Here is a 24,656-nt window from a genome sequence, read left to right on the forward strand (position 1 = left end):
CGTGGTTGTTCAGGTGGTGTTGAGAGAGGACGGGAGGAGAGAGAAGGAAGGGCAGTGGAGCACGCGAGTAAGACGAGACGCAACGCAACATACATGTAGAGAGTAGAACAATATCGGCCATGGGTGCATTTGGACGGGCGGGTGGTCAGGTGCAGCTCCAAGTCAAAGGTTTGCAGCGTCTGGCGGTGGTGCGGCGAGTGGAGAGGTGTTTGTTGTGAGTCCACCTCAGTCCGGCCGGGCTCCAGCTGCCACCTGCACCTGCACCTGCACCTGCGCCTGCACCTGCACCCGCACCCGCACCCTAGACTCGACCATCCCATCCCATCCCATCCCATCCCATCCAGTCTTCGTCATCCGAGCCCAGAGCGTAACCTGCTCTCCACGCGATCACCTCTGCCACAGCTTGCACCACCCTTTTTCGCCGCCCAACAACTCTCCGCCTCCATCTCTCCTCTCTTCTCTCTCTCTCTCTCTCTCTCTCTCTCTCTCTCTCTCTCTCTCTCTCTCATTCTCTCTCCACTCGCCCCCGGCCGACACTGCCCTCCGTCCGCCCTTGTCCGCCTCGACTCTTTCCCACCGCCCTCCTTGTCCTCGCCTGCCCATTCCGCTCAGAACCCAGACCCCGCAGTGCCAGTGCCAGCACCGAGTTTTCTGACGGAAGGCTGCATGCTCTGTTCATACTCCCCACAACACCGTCCCCGTAAATCACCGCCGCCGTCCTAACCCTCCTACGCCGAGACCCTTTTGCCCGCCATGGGTCAAACACTGTCAGAGCCCGTCGTCGACAAGGTCCGTCCTACCCTTGCCCAAGACGCGCGCTTACTGCCTCCGTCGCTCTTCTGCCTCCCTCGTCTCATCGACGCCTCTACGCATGCTCCCTTGCACTCCCAAATGCCGAATTGTGCATTCGCTCGAGAGAGATTCCGCGCTAACCAGCCTTGCTCCGCTCCAGAAATCGGCCACGGGTCAAGATGACCGCGTCATCTTCGGCGTCTCCTCGATGCAAGGTTGGCGCATCAGCATGGAGGATGCGCACGCCTGCGTACTCGACTTGAAGCCCGAGAGCGAAGACGCCGATCAGGCTACCACCTCGTCCAACCTCCGGCTGAGCTTCTTTGGTGTCTACGACGGGCACGGAGGAGACAAGGTGGCCATCTACGCCGGCGAGAACCTCCACAAGATCATTGCGAAACAAGATGCGTTCAAAGAAGGAAACATTGAGCAGGCCCTCAAGGACGGCTTCCTGGCCACCGATCGGGCCATTCTCAGCGGTGAATATTTTGCGGGCTGTGGGCTGTGCCGTACTTAGGGCTGACCAAGCGACCACAGATCCCAAGTATGAGGATGAAGTGTCTGGCTGCACCGCTTCCGTCGGCGTCATTTCTTCGGACAAAATATACGTGGTATGTGCGAGTCGCTGTGCTCAATGGATGGCGCTGACGCGGGCAGGCAAACTCGGGCGACTCCAGGAGCGTCCTCGGCATTAAAGGCAGGGCGAAGCCGCTGTCGTTTGACCACAAGCCGCAGAACGAAGGTACAGTCGCCTCGGGGTGTGCAATTGACCGCGACTCACCGATTTGCAGGCGAAAAGGCCAGAATCACCGCTGCCGGTGGCTTTGTCGACTTTGGCCGCGTCAACGGAAACCTCGCCCTGTCCCGCGCCATTGGCGATTTCGAATTCAAAAAGAGCGCAGACCTCCCGCCCGAGCAACAGATTGTCACGGCCTTCCCCGACGTCTCCGTTCACGAAATCACCGACGACGACGAGTTTTTGGTCATTGCTTGCGACGGTAAGATGGCAAACATGGGGCTCGAGTAGTTGCTGACCGGTGCAGGCATCTGGGACTGCCAGTCATCGCAGGCCGTCATTGAGTTTGTCAGGCGTGGCATTGCTGCGAAGCAGGAGCTGTCGGACATTTGCGAAAACATGATGGACAACTGTCTGGCATCCAACAGCGACACTGGTGGCGTCGGTTGTGACAACATGACCATTGTCATTGTTGGCTTGCTCAAGGGCAGGACCAAGGAGGAGTGGTACAGGATGATTGCTGACAGGGTTGCAAATGGCGATGGGCCGTGTGCGCCGCCAGAGTATGGCAAGTCTTGAGTCTCCGACGCATAGTCTCCCGTTTTTATTACTCGAATGATATCCTAACGCCTTTCTCCTGCTGCAGCCGAGTTCCGGGGTCCGGGCATTCATCACCGGTACGATGACAGCCCCGATGATGACCTGATTCACATAGGTCCCAACGCGAGGATTGGTTATCACATGGGAGGGCGTGTCATTTACCTCGGAGACGGTACGGACCTCTCGAGTGATTCTGCGGAGCACGAAATGTTTGACCATGATGAAGAGGACAAAGACCTCGAGTCCCAAGTCAACAAGACTCAGCGCGAAGAAACCCCTGCGCCCACCGACGTCTCCGAGGCGGGCACGCCCGCAAAGACGCCCGCGACCTCGAACACGACGCACGAATCGCCCGCGTCCGACAAGACGGAGAAATCAGAAGGCTCGACCGACGCAAAGGGCATCCCCACCGAGCCCAAGCTGACCCAAGCTGCCGACAGCGTCACCGACGACTCGACAAGGAAGAGCGAGTGATTCGGCAGTCAATGGTTATACGTCCTTTGATATCCAAGAGCTAGAAACGACGTTATGGAAAATTCAGTCGCCGGGGTGGTTTCTCCTGGGCGGAAGATGGGCACCTGTTGCGGAACGGTTACCCGGGGAAAGCTGGCAAACAGGCTTTCTTTGTCTGTGAGATTTTGCATCACCTCTGCGGCTCCGATACCTCGCATTCGAGCACCTCAATTCTTTCTCCCTCTCTCTACCTGTCTTGATGATTGCTTGTGGATGCAAAAAATACTATACAACACACACAAACACACATTCCCCGGGGAGTCGTAGCATGATTTGTGGCTCCGACGCGAACGAGGCCGAGGCGGTACTCGTTTGTGTCTTTGCGAATAGTTTGAATGACGAGCGATACAACAACAACAACAACAACACGCCCCCTGCCTTATTTGTATGTGTAGATTATCGTGAGTAATGTATGATTGCGCTGCACAAGGAATTTATGCAAAGACGCGGCTCCACGCGATGTCGGCCCAGGCGCGCGCGCGCGCAAGGGGTGGCCTAGCATGCACGTGAGGGGTTCGATGAAGCTCTGTGGCTCTGCTCTGCTCTGCTCTGCTCTGCTCTGCTCTGCTCTGCTCTGGCTGGTTGGCTGGCTTGAGCTTGAGGCTGACATGACCGCATTGCACTTCCAAGTTCTGTATGGTGCTGCATAATCCGGTTGCAATGTTCGCACACTGCCATTTATGAGCATTCCGTATCCACCTTTTCCTGATATCAAACATTGACGCGCCGTGCCCGTCTAAAGGATCCGCGGTATGCATCTTTCCTCTTTGGTTGCGGTTTTTCTTGCTAGCAGTCGCAACGGAATGATGAACGGACCATCGTGGTTAGCTGACCGCCCATCTTCCGCAGTTCCTTGACGCCATTGCAGCGGCGGCAGAACCTTCTCTCCATCCGCTGTGCCTCAGTAGTCCAACCTTTCTCCCTCCCAACTGTCCGCCCACATCATGCCTGCCAAGAGGAAGCGCACCAGCACCGCCGCTTCGCCGCCGGCCGTCGACGTACCGCAGCCGTCGTCGCGGGATGCTTCTGGCGAGGACACGGAGGATCCCGTTCTCCGGGAGCTCAGGCACCGCCAGCAATCCGCCGACGTGGGCACCTCGAACCCGTCGACGAAGCGCGCCCGCTCGAGCAAGTCGGAAAACGGCGAGGGCGACGACACCGAAGACGCCAGAGCTGCCAAGGCCGCCCGCACCGAGGCCGATGAGACGAGTCGCAGGGAGAAGAATGAGCGCGCCCTCGAACACGGCGAGAATGGCGAGAAGGGTACCATGAGGATGCAAGACCCGCCCAGGGCCGGCCTCGTCGACCCCAAGGGATACCACACCAATCCTCCGCCAGAGGGCAGGCCTGTGCGTGTCTACGCCGATGGAGTCTTTGACCTGTTCCACCTTGGGTATGCTGTCCTTCTACTTCGAGTTGCCTGGCTGACCGAATTCTAGACACATGCGGCAGCTCCAGCAGGCCAAGCAGGCTTTCCCCAACACCCACCTCATCGTCGGCGTGACTGGCGACAAGGAGACGCACAGGAGAAAGGGCCTCACGGTCATGTCGGCTCGGGAGCGCGCAGAGAGCGTACGTCACTGCAAATGGGTCGACGAGGTCATTGAAGACTGCCCGTGGGTCATTACCGACTCGCCAGGGTTCCTCGAGAAACACGAAATCGACTATGTCGCGCACGATGACATTCCATATGGTGCCGACGAGGGCGATGACATTTACGCACCCATCAAAAAACAGGGCAAGTTCCTTGTCACACAGCGGACAGAGGGTCTCAGCACGACCGGAATCATCACGAGGTCAGTTTTGATACAAATTGACTAAATTGGTTGACGTGCTGACAAGCATGTGACAGGATCGTCCGCGACTACGAGCAATACATTCAACGCCAACTTAAGCGGGGCAGTTCGCGCCAGGAACTAAACGTTTCGTGGCTCAAGAAGAATGAACTCGAGATCAAGCGCAGCGTGACGGAGCTCCGGGAGAGCATCAAGAACAACTGGACCAGCACCGGTCAAGAGTTGGGCAAGGAGCTGCGCCATTTCTGGCAATCGAGCATCAGCAGGCCAGCTAGCCCAGCGCGCAGCCCCATCAGCACTCCGGTTCGCGAGACTGCGCCGGGCCTGATGAGGCACCTCAGCCAAATCGACGCTGGGCGCGGTGGCGGCAGCAGTGAGGCCCGTACTAATGAGTTTGCAGCGGGCTACAGCTTGGGTCTTATTAGCAGCGTAAGAGGATGGGTGAGTTATCGATCCAGCGTTTGTTGTGGATGAAGCTGCTAATGACGACGTAGATGGCTCGCAACCGCCGCAATCTGCGCGAATCGCGCCCTGAGAGCGATAGCGAAATGGACAGCGGGGGCGAGAGGAGCCCCGTCGAAGGCCCGTCGTCGTCGTCGACAAAGCTGTCGCGCGAAGACAACAAAGCCGCCGAAAGCAAGCTGCAAGAGACGGCGGCGCTGAGCCAACAATGAGCGGACCGTGGTGCTTGCTGGATGTGGATCCCCGTCGAGGTACGTGTCGTCGTTGCAATGGTTGGTCGTCTTGTTGTGGTGTGCTTCCTTTTCATTCTCTCTCTCTCTCTCTCTACCGCCTTCTTCTTCCCTCGAACAGAATCCGTTTGGATGCGGCGTTTTTTTTTTTTTTTTTTTTGGTCAAGGTCAAAGATTGCCGCCGCCGCTGCTGCTGTCCTCCCTCCCTTTCTTCCTCGTCTCATGAACTACTCTACAAAGAATGAAAAGAACGAATCAAAGACTATGTTGGGCGAGTTTGTGATACTGCTTCTGCCCCCTGACCTCCTGGCCGTGGCGAAGAAAATGAAGTAAAAGATGAGGAGACTTGCTACACCATAACTGCTTTATTGTTCTTTCATCCAGTAGCCATGCGTGCGTCGGTAGTCTCTTTTGCTTGCTTGCCCCCCTCTACACCGGAATAGGAATTGCATAGGCCATCTGGAAGTTCTTCTTGCTTCCTCCCCCCCTTTTTTTTTTTTTCCATAATCTCAACCCCTACACACCCAGCCCCATCAGCACACACCCGCCACACTTCCCCTCCACAAAGCGAAAAAGCACGCGCCTGGTGCCAATCTTGCACGCGCACCCCTCCATCTTTGCCCTCGCGCACAACACGTGGTAGGGTGGACAGGGATACGGCGGACAGGAGCAGGATAGCGGTTGCGCGAAGGTTGCGTGGCACATGTTCTTTATGTGTTGACTTTGGGGAGAGACCTGGAGAGCAAAACGTCAGAAGGAGCAAGTCAAGCTAGGAGAAATGGACCAGCCATCAGGCTCACCTCAAACGACCAACCGCGGAAAGACACCTGAACAATCCGCAGGATTGAAGCCGCCGCCGAACTCGAACAGCAGGTCGGTCCAAATTTCAGTCGAGAGTATGACAGCCGCGCGAATAACGAGAACCAAATGCCACCACAACCGCGGCGCATTCCCGCCTGCTGCTACCTATATACACCACGCGAATAGCAAACCATTAGCAACCACCTCTCCCCACGTCCACATCCACCTTCCACTGCAGATTCCAAATCGCACCCTGAGATAGAGTGATGTTGGCTGGAAGGCAAAGGGTGTGGATGTTGGATGCAGGAGCCACCAGACAAACAAGGAGTGCGTTTGCCCACCTACGTACATAGAAAGCAAACAGCAGTACAGCAACACAGCAAAGAAACAGCAGCAGCAACAACAATGACGACAACTAGCATCTCCGCGGTTCTCGGCGCCATTCTTTGTCTCGTGCAGAGTCCATTTGCCTTCACTGCATCACAACGCAGCGTGACGACGATTCTGCAGGCCGGCAAGCTCGCATGCATGCACGATGCCATCGTTCCCTTTGTCCTTTGTTCTTTGCCCCAGTTCCACTCCACTCCACTCCACGAAATCCTAGAACCCAGCGCAATTTCTCAAAGCCCAAAGCTTAGCTCCAAGCATCAAAGACGAGATCCCAAAATCAACGAGACAATCGATCAAAGCGCCACAAGTTCTGCTCTGTGCCAAAAATGCGGCATACGACACGCAAGTCAGGTGCGCAGACAAGAAGCATTCTTTTACTCTACGGTTTATGCATGGGGAGCATTCAAGCGCCGATGAGTCAAAGCGTGAGGCTCGCGTCGAGTCTATTGCATTTACATTCAGTGTATGCCCGATGCGTTTCCTCCACTTCACGGTCCAAGGGAGAGAACAAGCAAAAGAGACCGACGCACAGCACAGCGACTGGAGGAGAGAACAATGAAGCGGCCCTGCCATGGCAAGCCTCCTTGTCTTTCGTCTACTTCCTCCACAAAGGCCAGCCGGCACGATGGACGACATCAATTCTAGTCATGTCCTGACGGTAGCACTCAAGGTACGCGCAAGGAGCATTCATGGGAAGAACCGCAAGAATTCGAGGAGCTATGGTCCTGCTGCATCACTGCTGCGCTCGGGAGGCTCTCCTTTGAGCTCACATGCTCTGTCAGACAAGTCACCACTGTTGCGCAAAGGGAAAGGGCGACGGAGAGAGAGATGCCACCACATTTACTACCTACTCATTGGGTGCTACTCAGCACTGCGTTTTGTCTGCTCTGCTGCTTCGAACCAACCCAATCCCAATTCAACCCGCAGCCATTGTGAACACACATCCTTTGTGCAGACCGAGCCCCGAAAAGCTCGAAAACCCAGCAATCTTCCATGACCCATCGACTTTCTTCGACTGCCCGGTGACTCGGAGTCGTTCGCGTCTTGTGGTCAGAGTGTCGAGAAGCACGAGGCTGGTGTTCCATGAACTCTCGACTTTCGTTGCAGCTAGTTAGCCAGAAGTCTACTGGACCTCCTCCCAGTCGACCGCGCTTCTGGGCTGGAGGAGGATTCTCCACACGGCACTCTCCAGCTCTTTAACCTTTTGCTCCAGTTCCTTATTCTCCTTTTTGCGTTTGCTCAAAGCCTGTTCCAGTCGACTGTGTCCTCGGTCAAGAACGGTGAAACGTTCGTCGGCGTAGTTTGCTGCTCAGGTTTCGTCCTTGAGCGCCACGACGCATGGCCCAAAGATCCACAGCTTGTGCTCCAGGGAGTCTGCTATGTTCATATATGTGTTGAGGCTGTCTTTGAGTTCAGCGATCTCTTTGGACTTTGCGGCTGTGTCTTTTTTCTAGTTCGTGATCTCGCGCTTTTTCGCCGGCAGCCCAATCGAGCAAGTTTTCTGCATCGAGTTCTTTGTAGATTCAATGACGGCATATTGGCTTTGAAGAGTACTCAACACCAATTGAAACCTGGCCTTTTCGTTGCGCAAATCGTTCTCGGCAATGACTTTCGCACTCTCGAAAGTGACTGACTTGGAGCGGGACGCGCGCCATCTGCTTTCGAAAGTGTCTTTGGTGGTCTTAGACTGCCGCAGTTCTTTTCTAAGTGAAATCAGATCGTTCTTCTTCTTTTCAAAAGCGTTGTCATATCGGATTCAAGGCTTTTGAAACTGATCAAGAAAGTTGTTCTTGACGGCTTCCGAGACTGTCATCGCATTGCTGACGATGAGAGCCGGGAATTGGATGGAGGTCAATTCGACCGTGTTGGTGCAGTTGCACGCAATTTTGATGTTTCGAAGCAGTTGCAAGATGAAGTGATCTTGTCGAGCGACGTTTCCTTTCAGCAAAGTAACGTCCTCGTCAAGTTGTTTGTTCTTCTGCTCGAGATTCTCTATCTGCGTACCCTGGTCTTTCGATGTGGTCTTGGCTGTATTGTGCTGGATTCTCTCCTCTTCAAGCTCGCCTTTTGCCTTGATGAGAGCATCGTTCGTTTCTCCTCAAGTCTGATTGGTGCTGGCGACCTCAGCCTTGGCCTCCTCAAGGCGCTCCTTCGAGTCTCTAATTAAACTCTGTTCTTTTTCGAGGTCTTGCTGACATTTAGTAAGCTTGCCTTCCGTCATTTTTGGCGCTTCATTGGCATCGACGAGCTTCTTCTGAGCTGCCCCGGCTTCCGTTCTGGCCTTTTCGAGCTCCGAATTTGCCGTCCTCAACTCTTCCTCGGTGCTGGAGAGTTTTTTGTCGCAAGTCGCTCAGCTTCTGAGTTGCTATGCTGCACAAACCCTCCTTCGTTTCGAGTTCTTGGCGACATTCATCTAGGCTCTTCTCTTTGGTGCGAACCGACTCCGCAAGCGCATTAACTTTCTCTTTCGAATCTGCGAGGCTCTTTGCGGCTTTGTTATACTTGTTGTGCCAATCCTAATTTTCCTGGCTAGTTTCAGAAATAAGCCGCTGCATGGTTTCCTGCGTGGCATTGTTCGATGAGATCAATGGGTCGTGAGTCTCTTCCCAACCCTTGAGACCTACTTCTTTCTTCTGGATCTTTTCATTCTTCGCGTCAATGAGACGTTGTTTTTCCCCGAGACTGGACCTCGCTCCGGAGGGTTTCTTGGCTCTGCTTTGCGGCTTCCACCTTTACCTTTTGGCGACTAAGTTATCGCGACATTCTTGGAGCGCCTCGCGATCTTTGGCCAAACCACGTGTCGCGGTGGCAAGTTCTGACGTGTGTGTCTTGTAGTCGTCGGTCAAAGCCTGCTTAAAAATCTCCAACTCTTGCACTTTTCCTCTCAACTGGTCAACCTCCACCGATTGCTCCTGGACCCTTTCTCCGAGATTGGTTACATTCGCTGTTTCAGCCCGCAGATCTCTCTGCAGCTCGACCACTTTCTCGTGCTGGTCGTGATAGAGCTGGGTCGTGCTGTCGACCGCAGACTTGCGTTCCGCGGCCAGGGTTATTCAAGCGTATGCCCTCCTTTTCTGCCGACTCGCGCGCTGCCTTTTCGTTCTTGATCTCAAGGTCCTTTTGATTGAGCGAAGATTCCTTGTTTGCCAGCTCTTGCGAGTCATCCCTGGACGCGTTTGCCAATTCAGCAGCCTTGTTCTCTTTCTCGGTAATGAGACTGCCGTTGTTGGTCTCGAGCTCAGCTTTATCCGTTGTCAGCTCCTGGACGCGGGGTTTCAGGCCAGAAATCTCCTCGTTCAGTTGCCCGATCGTGGTCGACTGCTCCAAATTCCAGGTTTTTCGATCGTTGATCTCGCCATTCTTGCCTGCGATCTGCTGCCGGAGATTACTAATGGTGTTCAGAGCGTCTGCTTCGCTCTGAGCCTTGGCAGCCTCGCTGTCTGCGTTCGTCAAATCCACGGCCTCGTTGAGCAAGTTGACAAAGGGCTACGAAGGCCGGAGCAACATTGCGCTCAAAGCTGAGGACTAGAAGGCAAACCTCGGTACCAAAAAAGACGAAAACCCCACCAGTGACGAGGACTAGGTAAACGAGGGCGAATAGACCCGCCTTCTTAAAAGGAAGCGATCCAACATATATTCGGCATTCAGCAGGCTGACTAAATCAACGACCTCCTTGATCGCGCCTAGACCCATGAAGGACAAGGCAAAGCAACAGACCGGCGCCAACGAACAAGACGACAGCCCTGCTGCTGAGAGTCGAGGATGACGAAGGCTCATTCCGCCCCTTTCGCGTCCCCGAATCATGGAACGTGCCTAAGGAGGCTCAGAATGAGGAATATCCCCTTTCCCTTGTTCGCCGCCCCTTTGGAGTAGGGCTCCGAGCTCTTGACCCTCTTGGCAGCCCTCTGTTCTCACATTTCCCTTTCCGCTTCGACCTCCGCGTCCATTCTTTCCAAGATATTGAGCTTTTCTCTTTCTGTGAGGGACTGCTTGGGCATTGGAATGGTCTCTGGTAGCAGATCTCCTAGCTCTTGGCACTTCTCTTTTGTCGGTCAGTCCGTACTCAGACTTACTGATTTTTTCCGCAACGCGGTCCCGCAACTCAAAATCGATGGGTTCAGGACTTGGTTCACGCTCCGATTCCTCATCTGTTAATCTGCGAGGGCTTTGGCCACTCTATCTTTAATTTCCCTCTCAACCGAAGCTCGCAGATCATTTCGCGTCGCAATAGCTTCTTCGGTGCGGTTCAAATCTTCTTCGACAGTATTGATCAAGCCAAGAACGTTGGCATTTTCCTCAGTCGCCTCTATCTCCTCTCCCGACTCCAATTTGGTCAAGAAACCCTCTGACTCAGACATGGTGACCTTGTCTAGTCTGTCTGAAATCTGAACGTAAAGTGTGTTAGATGGGTAACGGTTGTGGGTAAAAGCACGGAACTGTTTGCTGTGGGTTTGGCGTCGTGCTGGTGGTCCGGTCCGGCCGGGTGCTTGCATATTGCCAATGTGACTGTCCAACACCGACAGCAGGACGCGGCGGCAAACACTGGATATAGTCCTACAATGCAGGAAATTCGCCTGTTTCTCAAAACAAACGTACAAGTATCAACCTCCTGTGCGGGGTTCAGGAAGAAGAGGAGTGGCTTCACTGGTCCACTTCACCATTGACAGTCTCTCAGAGGTCAAATGAATAATCCAGCTTCTGCGTGTCGTTGACAATCTCTGTTAGGGCCAGGAAACCGACAACCAGGAGTGGCTGGAGGTGAGGCGCGCCATTATTCTTTTGTTTCAGACTGGGTTTTACAGTGAGAGCCACTGATTTCCAAGCGCCTTGGGTGGACACAATGGATGTTCTCATCGACAAGGAAACAAGGGATGTTCGTCATGGAAGACCTGGGACACGCAGGATTGTCGAGAAATCCAAGACAAACGAAACAACACAAAGCGATAAGGGAAAGGGAGGAAGGAAAGAACGAAATCTAGGGGGTCAAGAGTAATTTGTCGAGCAACTGATGCTGTCGTGGCAGTCTAAGGCAATCAAGACCAATGGGAGCGTTCGAGCTCGTACGTTCGGCGGGCTTTTGATGGGAGCATTCGAGGGCGAGACTTGGGCTAGAGGTGGATGAACCATCTTCACTTGATTGAGCGACTGTCTAGTGGGCGCCGCCATCTCTTCGAATACCAGTTTTCGACCAATATCCTGGAGCAATCGAGGTTGATGACCTGCATAGGACTCCATCAACCTGATTTGCTCTTCTTCATGCTTTTGTGGGTCCTTTCTTCTTGCTCTTCTTCACCTTCTGCCCCAGCCTCTGCATCCATCCAGGCCATGAAAACCAGCTTTTCCTCGCGGGTGAGGGAGTTGCGGGGGTCGACGTGGCAGCTGGGTGCAAAGCTACTCGCTCTTGACTGCCGCGACGGGCTCGGCGGGCCAGGCGAGGTTGGCTTCCGGGCGGGTGTGCGAGTCTCTTGCAATGTCGGAAGCTGAAGGGAAGACCAGCCGGGGGTTGGAGCGTGAACGTGGGAACGAATCTAGATGCACGGTGTTTGGCTTTCGAGTCTTTTTGATAACTTGAAAGCCCCGTCCTAGCGGCGCTGGGGGTGCGATGGAAGTCACAAGGCTCCCCACGAAAGATTGAAGATGGACATATCCGACGCATTCATTTGCTGGTATAGCTCCGCGTCTCCATACTCTCGCCATCGCCCCAAATCTCCTTGCTCTCCTGCTCCACACCCTTCATCGCCTTGGCAACCTCGTCCAACTTCGCAACAACATCCAGCACTCCCGCATTGACCCTCTGAAAGTAGCGATCGTTGGCCTCCCTCCTCTTGCGTGCCAACAAAATGTCATTCTCCGTGTCCTGTTCCAGCTGACTCTTGACGCTCGCCTCGGTTCCACTCCTGGGCCTGCCAGTGACGACGGGCGCCGCCGTTCCAAGCCTCTCGCTGCGGTCCGACGCAAGCAGATTGGACGTGCCCAAAGGCCTTGCTTCCTCCCTCTCGGCGGCCGCGTCTTGCTGCTCGTCCTCGGCCTCAGTCTTTGCCCACGCCTGAGCCAGCGCAATCTGGGCGCTGCGTAGGTCTTCCAGCGCCTTGGAGTGGCCAGGCCTGAAGACGTGCGTGCCGTGAATGGCGCTGAGCTCGACTTCTTCCAGCGTGTTTTGCATCTCGGCCCAGATGGCGTCGGTGCGTTCGGCACTCTGCTGCTCTGCTTCGTAGTGCTGCGTCTGCGCCGTCCGCTGCTCCGCCCGGATGGATCTGGTACTGGGCGCGAGGTTGCCGTCAGCGTCGGTCACGGCCTCGCCTAGCCTGGATCGCTGGCGGAGTAGCGGCGCACGGCCTCCTGCTGGTGCGGCGGTCCCGGGGGCCAGCGCCATGGATGTGTTTGATGCATTTCGCGAGGGAGGTCCAATGAAGAGGGAGGGCGCTGGAGGCCGTTGTTGGCTGTGGCTCCGTTCAAGAGGTGGCTGATGCGACATATTGTGCAGAAATAGAGCCCGGCCCAATCATCCGTCCACAAGAAGTAAGAAAATGAACCTTTTCTGATTTCTCCGCCTCATGGTACGTGAACAACGTGATGTTGGTGGTGGTCAGGGTCAAGGCAAGACGTCAAGAGCTGCGGGGAAGCGTTGATCCGAAGCGAGGATTCACGTGACGCACCACTGGCGGCGCTCGCTCGCCAACTTCAATTTTGACCCTGCCCTCTGCGCCTATTGTAGCTGACAACGACGACACTCCCACCCTCACAACCCATTTCTGCGATAACCACATAAATCGGTGCGTACGGCCACGCCTCACCTCTCCCAAACGAATCCCTCCCTCAAAGAACCCTCGTCGCCGCTGACACTCGGAACTGCAGCCATCATGGGTAAGGGCAAGCCTCGTGGTCTCAACGCCGCGCGCAAGCTGCGCAACCACCGCCGCGAGCAGCAGTGGTCCGACCTCCACTACAAGAAGCGTCTCCTCGGTACCGCCTACAAGTCGTCGCCGTTCGGTGGTTCCTCCCACGCCAAGGGCATCGTCCTCGAGAAGGTCGGTGTTGAGGCCAAGCAGCCCAACTCGGCCATTCGCAAGTGTGTCCGTGTCCAGCTCATCAAGAACGGCAAGAAGGTCACTGCTTTCGGTACGTGCCACTCCTCCAAAGCTCACAGGATTCCCGGATGATGCGTGGGAAAACAAAAGACAAGGATGTGGCAAACACACGACTCGAGCATGGGCTAATTGGAACTCCGCAGTCCCCAACGACGGCTGCTTGAACTTCGTGGACGAGAACGACGAGGTCCTGCTTGCCGGTTTCGGTCGCAAGGGCAAGGCCAAGGGTGATATTCCCGGTGTCCGTTTCAAGGTCGTCAAGGTTTCCGGTGTCGGTCTCTCCGCCCTGTGGAAGGAGAAGAAGGAGAAGCCCAGGTCATAAGCGCGTGCAACAGCTGCAGCGTTGGTTTCTCTCGAGGCTTGGACAGCGAGGTGTGGAGGGTTTTCGTGGTCAGGGGAATATTCGGCGCGAATTCAGGATGGGTTTCCCTCAATTGTCATGTATGCATGGCATGATGCTAGGCTCCGGTTAGGATAATGAAGAATATCCAGCCGGCAAGGCATACAAATGCCGCGCCTCAAAACGAATGCAAGGAATTGGACGACGACCATGACCGAACGCTGGACATGTGCTTTTCTCGGATTGCCAATCACGAGACGTCCCCGAAATTCCAACATCAGCACCAGCGCCATCTTTGCCATCGTCATTGCTCCATCAGGTTTTGGAAATCGAATTCGGGGTTGCTATTGCTGCAGCTAATGATCACAGCACCGACCCATCGAGTTTTTCGACGAGAATGCCGCCGCATCCGCAAAGGACACGAGGATCCAACCATCTACCCCAATTTCATAAGACGCCTGCAACACCGCCATGAGTTTGTTTGACCAAGCCAAGTGAAGAAAAACCAGCCGTCAATGAACACACGCCTCAGAAACTCCTCAAGAAGCACTAGCAATCGCATCCCTGGCAAACTCCCACACAGTCCTCACAACAAACGCAACGCCAATGATGATGGGCGGCACCGCAAAAAGCAGCGCAAACACCACACCGTCGTCCTCTTCTTCCTCGCGCCTCCGCCTCTCGGCCTCAACCCGCTCCCGCCGCGCTTCCGCTTCTTGCACCTCCTTGGGCTCGTCGCGAATGCTAAAGACACTGTTGAAGAGCGACTCGAGGCCGGTGTCGACGGCGTCTTCCTGTAGCTGCAGCCTGGCCGGTGCAAGCTCGAATTCTCGCGACGCTGGCTCCTCGCCCTCGTTCTCGTAGCGGAACGCGGGCGTGCCGGGAGAATCGAGGCCCTTGCCGCCGCGGTTCATGATGCGGGCGAAAAAGTCGCGCTGTTTGGCCGCCGATGTTTGCTGGAAGATGGGTTGGTTGGGTGGGTTGCGGAGTTTGTGAGCGGGTGCGAGTGGCGCCGGGGGCAGGGTGCCGCGGAAGGGGTTGCGTTCATTTGTCGTCGCATTTTGTAGGAGCGAGCTCATTCGGTTGGATTGCTGTTGGACGGGGAGACTGGCGGTGCGCGAGTCGAGGGTGAAGAAGTGGTTTTCGGGTTTCGTGGGCGTCCATTCCATCGTGTCTTCATCGACTTCGGGGCGCACAGTCGTGGCGTCTGTCTCTGTGACAGTCTGGTGCGACTTGCACGAGACTGGCGAAGGTGGGTCTATGTTTTGAGCATTGAGATTGAGCGGTTGTGCCAGGCGGTTCACTGGGAAGGGCTTGAGGTATGCCGCAGACTGTGATTGAAATGATGTTGCTGTAGCTGGCCTGGAGTAGGGTTGCTGCTTTTCAGGAGAATATTCCGACGGCGTCAAAAGAGGTTCTGGTGCCTTTAAGCTGATGCGCGGTGTCTTGTCAATCTTGACCATGAACGAGGAAAGGATGGCAGTCTAATAACGTCAGCAAAAGTTTCGATTCCCAATTTGATAGACTTACAATGAAGATGAAGACAAACACGGCAGCGTGGACCGCGCGATAGACGTCAATGGGCAATGTAGATTCGGCAGGATCCCTCAAAATCCACCAGGTCGTGCCCCTGACTATAAGCATGAGTACTTGGAGAATAAGATGGTCCTTCAATCCAGTAAGTCTGCCACGTGAGGAATCAATCCTCACAGCCAGCTTGTTGTTCCACCAAAAGGTTGCCAACGCCAACAGCATGATGTTCCTCATCTCGGGATACCACGTGCTGACGCATTCGCTCTGCATAACGCCGTACTTGCGAGCCTGGTCGATGCAAGTCCTCCCGTTGAAGACTTGGACGTCCTTACCATCCCCAAGAATGCTAGGACTTGCAAAGACTCCCATGGCGCTCCATACCAAGTGGCCAACGATGCTACTCCACCAGAGCAGGCCGGCCCAGAAAACCAGAATACTCTGCCATGTCCACGTCATCGACTTTTTTGCAATGCCAATCGTTTTTGCCCTCTCCAACAGCCTGTTGACGTGATCTGCCTTGGCCGCATGCGCCGTCTGCTTGATCCTGTCTCTTACTCGCGGTGCACAGTCGCGGCACACTTGCGGATACCGTTTCTCGAGATTCTTCTTGTATTCTGGGAGGGACTTCTCAAATTTGGAAAAGCTCGGGTCTTCAGGCGGCGGCAGGTAGGAAGCCAGTGTCTGGTTAACAATGTACTGGTTCTGAATGCATGTTGCGCAGAAGAGACTGCCTTCGACGGGATTCAGTGTCGGCGAGGGGACGCGTCCTGGTACGAAATGCGCGTAGATGGTAGGGGCTGAAGGTTCGGTCGCGACGGGAGGATCTGTGATTTCGCCCTTCTACAAAAAACGCGTCAGTCAGCTGCATGTTGCAACGAACAGTAAATAGACAACAGCTCGTGCGCCGACAGCGAGGCTTACCTCGTCGAGATAGTTTGTCGCCTCACATTGTTGACAGTCAAACTGGCGAATTTGGGAATTCCTTTGGAAACGCGAGCGGGTGCCACAGTAGAAGCAGCAGAGGTTGCGTCGTAGGAAGGGCATGGCGGAGTGGTGTTGTTGCATGGGGTAGAGACGCGGACTTGGCGGCGATGAGTTCCGCTGCGGAAAAGTTTCGAGATGACGACCTCCGCAGCCCATTGACCATCGGCAGGGAGCAACGAAGGACGGTGACAAGGCACGAAGCCGGCCAGGGCTACAACCGTTTACTCGACCTCGACCGTTCACATTCACCTTCACCTTCACTTTCGCCGAAGCGAATTGCTCAAGGCCTCTTCCGTCTCGGCCAGATCTGCCCGCACCTTTAACCTCACCTCACTCCACCACCGACACCCACCATCACCGCCCGCCGCCGCACCCAGCGCCATGCAAAAGGTCTTGCAACGCACGGCCATGGCCAAGCGTCAGGCCGTGCGCAAGGCCGAGATTGCGAAGGAAAAGAAGAAGATGCAGGAAGCAGTTTTGGCACGAATCCAATCCGTACAAGTCAACCAAAAGATCGCGGACCAAGTGCGAGAAGCGCGTCGCCATCGGCGCGAGGACTGGGAACTCGGACCATTGGCTCCACGACGAGATGTCGGCGGGGCGAGGAAGACGTACGGAACCACCGTCGCAGAACGCATGCGCCAATTCCCCGTCCACGCCGACCGCAGGCTCAAATACGCGCCCTTTGCCGCCGGCGACAGGGTAGTCTTGTTGAAGGGGAGAGACAAGGGCAAGATTGGCGAGGTCAAAGACGTGAATGACGAGTCGCAGACCGTCACCATCAATGGCCTCAACATTGTGAGCTTCATCCAACGAGGGCGTACAACCAGTTAGGACTGACAAACCTGACCCCAGGCCGAAGTCCCCGTCCCCGATCATCTCCTGGGAAATCCTGAACTAGGAATGGCGGATAGCCCATACCGGACGATTGAGATCCCCACGCCCTTCACCGACGTGCGCCTTGTGTACGCTCTCCCAGACCCCAAAACTGGCATCAAGCGCGACGTCATCATCGAGAACATTGTGCGTAAGCCCACAATGCGTGACGGCAAGGTGATCTACCACCGCTTCATTCCCGGAACCAAGACTATGATTCCCTGGAAGACGTCCAAGGGGGCCGAGCACATGGACCAGCCCGCCGACACGCTGCGCATTCTGGTTGACGAGCGGTCGTTTGTCCCAACACTGCTGCGGCCGCCCATGCCGAACACCGTCATCAACGAGCTCCGCAACCAGTACAGCTACTTTAGAGACAGACACGACCCCGAGTATGTGGCTAGAAAGGTGGCCGAGGACGTCCAGCAAAAGGGTTCGAGCATCGAGACGCTCAAGATGATGACGCCGGTCAAGGAGCTCAATGCACGCATCAGGAGAGCCAACAGGGCGAGAGGCCGGCAACCAATCGAGGACGACGTGTTGGCAGCGATTGGTAAGAGAATGGCACTAGAGGCTAAGAAGAGGGAACTGAAGAGTGAGGCAACGAAGAATGCGCATGCTTTGAAAACCCCGGGGAAAGTTGCGACGCGCGTAAGTGCTCAGTAATTTACTGCCCAGAGACAGTCTTTGTCAGATTTCGCCTGGGTAGTATAAACCTGGGGAAAGTGGAGGTGTTACCTTGCTTCAGGTAAAGAACGCGACAAAGATCGCGGTGAAGGCCTGATGTCTGTGCAAAATATTCAAACTACACGTGTGAGGCAGGAGAATCAGAATCATGTACTTAAATTAAATAAATGCCACCGAATAAGCTCAAATGGTTCCAAGCTGCTTTTGAACTCCAATGCTATGCCGATGCTCCTGTCGATGACCCACAAAAGTGCAAGTGTGATGACGGATGATAGCTCCCGAGGCGCGACTGCTGCTGATTGAATGCTCCATGGATGTGGCCAGGATGGATGCTGAGAGGTATCATCTCTTTCGACACAACGCCTGCCATTTGCATGACGCCTCAAATTAGCACGCCCAGATACTCACCCCTGCCTGACGTCCTCTCGAGCAATGTCTCCCACTGCACCAAGAAGCGATCCACAACCCTGACCAGCAGCTTGCCACTCAGACTCAGCCTCCTCACTCTCGCCCAACTCTCTACATAGACGGTCCGTATGCGGCTCGTGCGATCCAAGTCGCCCAGATCGCAGAAGCGCAACAGCAGTGCGGCAAAGACGACAATGACACCCGTTCCCGGACCGTTTGTCAGGATGAGGTCGGGGAAGAAAGTGGGTTGATGCTGCGGTGCCATGCTGGAGTCGATGGCCGACGAGGCAAAGGGAGAGCGGAGAATCGAGTGGCACGCGGCGAGGCAGCGCAGCGACGAGAAAGGTGTCGTAAGAAGCGACTGGTGTATCTTGCGCGCACGGGGGACGAGCTGGATGTCATAGGTGCCGATTTCGAGTTCTGTGCCCTTCCGATCACCAGCCGCCCTCTTCAATTCTTCGATTGCGTCGTCTTCCTCGTCATCCGTGAATATCGCGGCCGCGTCATCATCTTTGCTCGCATGCGCCCTCCTCTTGCCCACTCGTCCAGTGCCAAACTCAAGCAGACTTTCCTCCCATTCCCGCGCACGCTCGGCGCTCAACGCATCACCCTCGCTCACGACGTACGTCCGGTGGCTCCAGCTGCGCAGGAAGCGCGCCTTGTCCAGCTTGCCCAGCATCGCCATCATCTCCGCCGTGTGTCCACCGCTCCCCAAGACGACGAGCAGACGCGTCGGCTCGATTGACGCATCGAATTCGAAAATGCCCGCGAATCCTGCATCTTCGGTGCCATTGGACGAGGTTGGCGCGTTGGTGGAGGTTGCTGCGGTGTCGACGTTGAGGGAGGGATCGCCAGGCCGTTTGCGCGGACGCGGCGGCAATCGTAGCGGCGGGAGGATGAATATGAGACGGAGGGCGAGGAATGGGATGCTGAGGAGGGCGAGGATGAGGAGGCCATTGAGGAAGAGCGTCGTCGCAGGTGGAGCTGGCGTCGACATGGTTTGCTGCTCTAGGAGGTGTTGTTGCGTACCGTGGGCTGGGTTAGCGCATTGTTGCGCAGGCATTTGAGGGCTCGGTGTTCGGTAAAGCCCAGAGAGGTTTTTGCAGGAAGCACTTCGGGCGGTTGTCGACAGGGGATGAAGAGAGTTGATGGTGATCGGGAGGGAAAATGTCACGGAGTTTAGGCGCTCGAGCAGTCCAATGTCCGACGCACCTTTGAGACGTCATCGGATTCAAACACCACGATGCCGCACAAATTGCTGTCGTAGCATGGATACGAGCATTCAACTGGCTTCAATTTGTTGAAGTCGAGGAATCAGAGGTCCCATCATATCTGAAGAGGTAAAATTGTACAATTCCCAGTGTGGACGATGAGGGCTTGGTCGCAAGAATCGTGGGAATCACACCTATGGCTTCCACAAGCTGGGGACTGTGAATGCTCCTCGTTACCCACCCATACAGATTAAAAGATATTCAGGAATGCTTCTTGTCGATTGCGCGGCGAAGCGGATGAATGCTCCTGAGATGGCCCAGCTTGTTCCTGTCCGCGAATTTTACTATCAACCTGGTATTGAAAGACACTGAACTGGCGCCCACCCTGCCTTGCCTACTGTGAAGTCTTTGACTACTCGCAACCGTAGATATCTAACGTCTCTGGTAGATTATCGGTCTTTGCGAAGCCGACAGTATTCTACTATTTGGCCCCCAAACATCTTCGCGTCTTTCGTACTCGGCCCAGAAATCGTCATGCCAAAGTTGACGTTGCACCTGCCCATTGTTGCTGAAAGCCCCGGATTTCGCACCGTATTTCTTGAGCAACTCCACGGTTTCCTTTCTCTGTCTCTGCGTGTCCTCCGCACTCAGCTCGGTATACAAGTTTCTGACTTCGATGCCATCACGGTCTCCGTGGACTCCCCACAAGAAAAAATATTCCGGTCCCGACACGGCCAAGTCCAGCGGTGTATCGCCCTGGTCAGTAGTCGAGAAGACGTCTGCACCTCGCTCCAGGAGCAAGCGCGCACATTCTACCAGCCCTTGGGAAGCAGCACCGTGAAGTGGCGTCCAGCCAATGCTGCTCTTACTGGAAGCGTCTGCTCCGTTGTCGAGCAAGAATCTCACAACCTCAACTGCTCCGTCTACAGCGGCAACAAACAAAGCTGTTGCATAAATTACCGATTTTGAATCCGCCAGTGTAGAAATACTGGGCCACTGGGACTCCTCCTGATCAATCAACTGAGTGGTGCCTCCCTCGAAGAGGTTCACGTTCGCACCACGGCATTTCAGCAAGTTGAGTACTAAAGCTATGTGGTCAGCAAGAGATGCTCTTAAACTCTCATATCTAAGAGTTTCCAAGCTCACCTTCGTTGACTGCAATCCGAACATTGGCCGTCAATGGTGTTCTTCCAATCCAATCCCTTGTATCTATCTTTGCGTCATAGTTCAAAAGAAGCTCGGCAAACTGATAATTGCTTTTAGCAGTAGCGCAGTGTAGAAGGGATTGACCGTCAACGAGCTTCAGATTTGGATTGACACCGTGGTCAAGGAATAGCTTCACAACTCCTAAATGGCCCTGCTCGACTGCCAAGAAGCAAGCCATCTTGAGAGTGACAGTCTGAACCCTTTTGAAGTGACTGCTCATTCTAACGTCGAACTTCTTCATGTTTTCTTGACTCTGAGCGTTGTCCTCTTTGTCTCTCTTGTCACTGCTTTTAATACTGGTATCATCTTCAGTATCGTTGCCTGAGTCGTCGCTTGAGTTGTCGCTTGAGTCGTCGCTTGAGTCATCGCTTTCTGGGAAGTCGCTTTCTTCGAACGCGTCGCTTTGGCCCTGGCCGGAAGCTTGGGTGCCGTTCGCAACTTTTTTATGCCGGGGGTTTCTGCGCTTTATTGGGCGCAAATCAATACGCTTTGTAGAGTGAGGATCAATGAGGGAACGAAGGCCATCCACGTTTCCATTGTAGGCCAAAGGAATAAGTTCCCTATACCTTTTGAGAAACGGGTCTCTTTCAGGATTGGGGTAGCATTCGACAATCTTCTGCACTGCCTGTGTGCAATTTTTTGCTAATGCGTAGCGGAGGATTCTGTACCCTTTATCCAATGGAAGATCGACAGCTGCGCCGAAATCCAGAAGAACACAGGCAACGTCGTCAAACCCGTGCTTCAATGCCAGTGTGAAAGCTGTCTGGTCTATCCAGTCGCGTTCGTTGACGTCGAGGCCCCTTCCGACTAGTTCTTTGACGGGTTCAACGAAGCCCAAAAAGACGGCGAGATGCAGAACAGGCATCGACTTCCTCGAGGCATCCAACTCTTCTGGGTCCAATGCTGTGGAAAATTTGTAGTAATCTCCGAAGTCGTGAAGCTCATCATAGAGAGCTCGGCTTGGTTTTCTCTGAAGAAGGGTATTGATCGCCTTGGAGACTTGAGGATCGCGACAATGGTTCCGAATGTTGTGGCAGTGAACATGAAGTTCGTTTCCTGAATATTGTGCGAAGGGGAAACAGTAAAGCCTGTTATTGAATGAGAGACCCTCTTCAATCAAATCCTCAATATCTACGGCTTGCTGTTCGAGCTCTGCTCTGCACAGATATTGGGCGCAGGAGATTACGATGTGATTCTCAAAGTCCGGAAAAAGCTTGGTCTTGTTCTTATCCAAGTATTCTTGAGTGCTGTAGTGGAGGAAGTGGACTCGTTTGTCCGCACCAATAACAATCAGTCCATGACCGTGAGACGCAATGTCGCTTTCCGGAATCAGGTCTCCTTCTTGGATTTCTGTGGTGACTTCCCTCGAGGCAAGGGCATGCTGGAGTTCTTGAACCAAGAGTGGTCGTCGTGCGAAAGAAACCCATCCCAAGATCGCTGTGGCGCGCATTTTTCTTTTTGCTGGCTTACTTTGCCTGATTCTGGTTATGGTATCGTCGTAGCTACCTGAAATGGAATCAGGCAGAGTTTTGAGAACCCTCTTGACGTCATTAGGCGCCTCAACTTCTGTTAGTGCATTCATATGAAGCTGAGCGATGAGGAACCTGAAAAAAAATGCTCAGTAACTGGCTATCGATCTCTTGGCACTGTGAAGGAGAACAAGGGACAACAAGGCTTACATTTTTCCTGATCTTTGCGGTACTTGGTCCTTTATTACTTTGCTGAATTCTTGGAGCATGCCATGTTTCTGGATAACCTGGTCAATGTAATCCTGCATGTCGTCGTCGTGTGCCTCTATCTCTTGCTCGATGAAGCCATGCTGGAGGTCAACTTGCTGAGCCAAGACTCTCGAAGTTACCAGGATTTTGACGCCTTCACCAATCGATTGCAGGCTTCCCATGAGTGCATATCGAACGTCGCGCTCGCACTCATCCATGGCGTCGACGACGATATACATCTGTCTAGACTTCGCCATTTGCGACAAGAGCCTCTCGATATCTTTAAGTTGAAGCGGCCGGAAGGAGTGTCCGTGTTGTCGGTATTCTTTGAATAGACTCCGAACATCGCTGTCGATGAAAGTCGATTTTGATTCAAACTGCCGAAGGATGCTTCCCAGAAGTTCTGTCAACTTGGGATTCTCTTTATAAGAGAGGTAAAGACATGCGACAGCGGCCCTCTTGGGTGCATTTTCTGACCGCTGAACCCATTCCTGAAGGTGTTCGGTGACAATAGAGCTGGTTCGGAGTTAGCGTCGTACTAACTAGCGAAGGCCTGGCCGCAAAATGTGGCACACAATTTGGCATCCGCAAGTTGGAGCTTATGAATGCTCCTCATGAACATCCCACCACAAGCCTGAATGCTCCATGCTGAATGCCTCTTAGAAAGTATTAAAACTCCCTGTGTGTGCTCTTTCTGATGACCATTATCGAGTGCCACGGATCTTGCCATCAGCCCCTGGCTTGTATTAGAAATGCACCTACGCTAAGACGCTTTTGCCAGCACCGGCTAGATGATGTTAGTCCCTTGTCAGTCATTGTAGGATAAAGCCTGCTTACGGTTGCCTGTGTACCAAAGCCTATGGCTGTCTCCATCCCGCCAGCGAGTGAATGCGTCTGATTTCAGAAGCCAGCGACCAGCTACCCGGCTATCATAGACTCGCTCTTGAAGGCGTTGGTGTTCTTGGTTGAAGTTTAGCTCTGATAACCAGTCGAGGATATCATCGCGCTCGTCCTCTTCGTTTTTATCTGCCATTTTTTTGACCTCCAAATACGTTTTGGCACTGAGAGCAAGATTCAAAGCGTCAATAGACCGCTCTAAGTCAGTTTCAGCCTGGGCCGACTTTGATAGAGCTTCGTCGAATTCATCTTCGTTGAAGAGCTTTTTCCAGAATTTTACTGGGTCGAATTAGCAGGTATGCGAGCCAGCGATCGGCAAGATACACACGGTGCCTGTGCTTGGTCTGACTGATACCGATACTGCAGATTTCGAACCAGCTTTTGAAAAGGTCAATGATGCATCCTTTCAGAGGGTCGGCATTCCCCTTCAGTTCCTCGATATCTCCGTCTAGTGGCGAAAGAAGCCTGAACGTTTTAGCCAGCCTGTAGAAAAATGCCTCCACTCGGTTGAAGTCGTCGGAGATTTTTGCGATGGACACGAATAAGTAAGATACGGCAGTCACAGCGAGCGATGCTGGTGCGGCAGCTGGGATGGGCTGTGTGGGTATTAATTAATTAGCCCCCTCACTGTTTCTCGGCTGCGAAGGACTGAATAATATCAGACTTACAGCTGAGATCACATTGACAGCGAACCCAAGGGCACTGATTGCAGTCTGAATTTGCTTGAAATGGCTGGTTATTTTCGTGCAGGCTGTGTCAAAACGGCCGCCCTTGCGCCGCGAGTTTTGGAAAGCCTTCAGCCACGACTCGGGATCAGACTCAAACTCTGCTGCATCTCTTTTGACATTCTTCGGAATGTGAGTCGATTCCAAGAACTCTGCTTGTGCTGCTTGAAGGAGTGCCCGGAACTCCCCATCTCGAGGGAATCCCAATTCCTCTCCCATGACGGCAGCGCGCAAGGGGATTGAGAGGTTGCGTGCGAAAGATTCGATTTGCGAGATAGAAAGAGAGATTTGCGCTGCCGCAGAGCGGAGAGATCGCAGACCCACCTTCGACTCTCCACATTTTCGATGCTCAGAACGCCATCTTTTGCGGTCAGAGGGTATTGTTCGATCGTCAAAGGATATGGCAATTTTGGCGTTGTGGCTGAACCAAGGAGTTCTTGTTCATCGCAACAGGCGGCGCCCAGAGTTGTTCGGTCCTCAAATTGAACTCGAAAATTACCTTGTCTGTCGAAAAATGCAGTAATGCGGTGATATTCTGGTGCAGACAGTCAGCTTCACCGTCAAAATCACAGGTTTCAAGCCCCACACTGTGACGTGTCTTGGCATGTCAACAACAGCACAAACTCCACGCACCAGCGTCGATTCGAGGACCGAAAACCTATC

At 54.1% G+C, this 24,656-nt stretch overlaps 10 protein-coding genes across 10 annotated transcripts; 5 read left to right on the plus strand and 5 right to left on the minus strand.

The window, feature by feature from the left end:
• Positions 1-311: 311 nt before the first annotated feature.
• Positions 312-2,987, plus strand: IWZ02DRAFT_463474 (protein phosphatase 2C protein 1). Its single transcript, XM_066768358.1, has 7 exons — positions 312-789; positions 953-1,271; positions 1,330-1,403; positions 1,450-1,534; positions 1,584-1,790; positions 1,836-2,096; positions 2,175-2,987. Exons 1-7 carry the CDS (start codon positions 754-756, stop codon positions 2,600-2,602), a joined length of 1,410 nt encoding a protein of 469 aa, XP_066618552.1. The 5' UTR covers positions 312-753; the 3' UTR covers positions 2,603-2,987.
• A 230-nt stretch (positions 2,988-3,217) lies between these two features.
• On the plus strand, positions 3,218-5,289 carry IWZ02DRAFT_463482 (uncharacterized protein). Its single transcript, XM_066768359.1, has 5 exons — positions 3,218-3,391; positions 3,491-4,034; positions 4,081-4,437; positions 4,494-4,878; positions 4,932-5,289. Exons 2-5 carry the CDS (start codon positions 3,586-3,588, stop codon positions 5,109-5,111), a joined length of 1,371 nt encoding a protein of 456 aa, XP_066618553.1. The 5' UTR covers positions 3,218-3,391; positions 3,491-3,585; the 3' UTR covers positions 5,112-5,289.
• On the plus strand, positions 5,023-5,554 carry IWZ02DRAFT_105047 (uncharacterized protein). Its single transcript, XM_066761309.1, has one exon. The coding sequence runs from the start codon at positions 5,133-5,135 to the stop codon at positions 5,460-5,462; it is 330 nt and encodes a 109-aa protein (XP_066618554.1). The 5' UTR covers positions 5,023-5,132; the 3' UTR covers positions 5,463-5,554.
• A 3,498-nt stretch (positions 5,555-9,052) lies between these two features.
• IWZ02DRAFT_510055 (uncharacterized protein) lies at positions 9,053-10,188 on the minus strand (the record flags this gene model as incomplete). The annotated part of the gene is made up of 3 exons (XM_066770492.1): positions 9,924-10,188; positions 9,351-9,806; positions 9,053-9,310 (listed from the first exon to the last, which is right to left on the minus strand). Exons 1-3 carry the CDS (start codon positions 10,122-10,124, stop codon positions 9,053-9,055), a joined length of 915 nt encoding a protein of 304 aa, XP_066618555.1. The 5' UTR covers positions 10,125-10,188.
• A 1,702-nt stretch (positions 10,189-11,890) lies between these two features.
• IWZ02DRAFT_105081 (uncharacterized protein) lies at positions 11,891-12,906 on the minus strand. Its single transcript, XM_066761310.1, has one exon. It carries the CDS (start codon positions 12,793-12,795, stop codon positions 11,977-11,979), a length of 819 nt encoding a protein of 272 aa, XP_066618556.1. The 5' UTR covers positions 12,796-12,906; the 3' UTR covers positions 11,891-11,976.
• Positions 12,907-13,041: 135 nt separating this feature from the next.
• On the plus strand, positions 13,042-13,776 carry IWZ02DRAFT_105109 (40S ribosomal protein uS12). The gene is made up of 3 exons (XM_066761311.1): positions 13,042-13,097; positions 13,176-13,439; positions 13,552-13,776. Exons 2-3 carry the CDS (start codon positions 13,181-13,183, stop codon positions 13,728-13,730), a joined length of 438 nt encoding a protein of 145 aa, XP_066618557.1. The 5' UTR covers positions 13,042-13,097; positions 13,176-13,180; the 3' UTR covers positions 13,731-13,776.
• A 511-nt stretch (positions 13,777-14,287) lies between these two features.
• On the minus strand, positions 14,288-16,325 carry IWZ02DRAFT_494482 (Ima1 N-terminal domain-containing protein; the record flags this gene model as incomplete). The annotated part of the gene is made up of 3 exons (XM_066770023.1): positions 14,288-15,232; positions 15,279-16,121; positions 16,203-16,325. 3 exons carry the CDS (start codon positions 16,323-16,325, stop codon positions 14,288-14,290), a joined length of 1,911 nt encoding a protein of 636 aa, XP_066618558.1.
• Positions 16,326-16,534: 209 nt separating this feature from the next.
• IWZ02DRAFT_105147 (mitochondrial 54S ribosomal protein uL24m) lies at positions 16,535-18,009 on the plus strand. Its single transcript, XM_066761312.1, has 2 exons — positions 16,535-17,063; positions 17,121-18,009. The coding sequence occupies exons 1-2, from the start codon at positions 16,647-16,649 to the stop codon at positions 17,805-17,807; spliced, it is 1,104 nt and encodes a 367-aa protein (XP_066618559.1). The 5' UTR covers positions 16,535-16,646; the 3' UTR covers positions 17,808-18,009.
• An 8-nt stretch (positions 18,010-18,017) lies between these two features.
• IWZ02DRAFT_463494 (oligosaccharide biosynthesis protein Alg14 like-domain-containing protein) lies at positions 18,018-19,429 on the minus strand (the record flags this gene model as incomplete). The annotated part of the gene is made up of 1 exon (XM_066768360.1): positions 18,018-19,429. A coding segment is annotated over exon 1 (1,084 nt), but the record flags the coding sequence as incomplete, so codon positions are not given.
• Positions 19,430-19,879: 450 nt separating this feature from the next.
• Positions 19,880-24,212, minus strand: IWZ02DRAFT_494485 (uncharacterized protein; the record flags this gene model as incomplete). Its single annotated transcript, XM_066770024.1, has 8 exons — positions 19,880-20,529; positions 20,594-22,042; positions 22,124-22,257; positions 22,333-22,887; positions 23,134-23,158; positions 23,209-23,547; positions 23,597-23,864; positions 23,937-24,212. The coding sequence occupies 8 exons, from the start codon at positions 24,210-24,212 to the stop codon at positions 19,880-19,882; spliced, it is 3,696 nt and encodes a 1,231-aa protein (XP_066618561.1).
• Positions 24,213-24,656: the final 444 nt, after the last annotated feature.

This window comes from Phyllosticta citriasiana, assembly GCF_038021145.1.
Source record: "Phyllosticta citriasiana strain CBS 120426 chromosome Unknown IWZ02scaffold_17, whole genome shotgun sequence".
Classification (NCBI taxonomy): Eukaryota; Fungi; Ascomycota; class Dothideomycetes; order Botryosphaeriales; family Phyllostictaceae; genus Phyllosticta; species Phyllosticta citriasiana.

Coding starts and splice junctions, on each gene's coding strand:
- IWZ02DRAFT_463474 (XM_066768358.1), top strand. CDS start 754: ATGGGTCAAACACTGTCAGAGCCCGTCGTCGACAAG. Junction 1,404..1,449: donor CTTCGGACAAAATATACGTG/GTATGTGCGAGT, acceptor TGACGCGGGCAG/GCAAACTCGGGCGACTCCAG. Junction 1,791..1,835: donor TTTGGTCATTGCTTGCGACG/GTAAGATGGCAA, acceptor TGACCGGTGCAG/GCATCTGGGACTGCCAGTCA.
- IWZ02DRAFT_463482 (XM_066768359.1), top strand. CDS start 3,586: ATGCCTGCCAAGAGGAAGCGCACCAGCACCGCCGCTTCGCCGCCGGCC. Junction 4,035..4,080: donor TTTGACCTGTTCCACCTTGG/GTATGCTGTCCT, acceptor ACCGAATTCTAG/ACACATGCGGCAGCTCCAGC. Junction 4,879..4,931: donor TTAGCAGCGTAAGAGGATGG/GTGAGTTATCGA, acceptor ATGACGACGTAG/ATGGCTCGCAACCGCCGCAA.
- IWZ02DRAFT_105047 (XM_066761309.1), top strand. CDS start 5,133: ATGTGGATCCCCGTCGAGGTACGTGTCGTCGTTGCAATGGTTGGTCGT.
- IWZ02DRAFT_105081 (XM_066761310.1), bottom strand. CDS start 12,795: ATGTCGCATCAGCCACCTCTTGAACGGAGCCACAGCCAACAACGGCCT.
- IWZ02DRAFT_105109 (XM_066761311.1), top strand. CDS start 13,181: ATGGGTAAGGGCAAGCCTCGTGGTCTCAACGCCGCGCGCAAGCTGCGC. Junction 13,440..13,551: donor CAAGAAGGTCACTGCTTTCG/GTACGTGCCACT, acceptor GGAACTCCGCAG/TCCCCAACGACGGCTGCTTG.
- IWZ02DRAFT_105147 (XM_066761312.1), top strand. CDS start 16,647: ATGCAAAAGGTCTTGCAACGCACGGCCATGGCCAAGCGTCAGGCCGTG. Junction 17,064..17,120: donor CCATCAATGGCCTCAACATT/GTGAGCTTCATC, acceptor ACCTGACCCCAG/GCCGAAGTCCCCGTCCCCGA.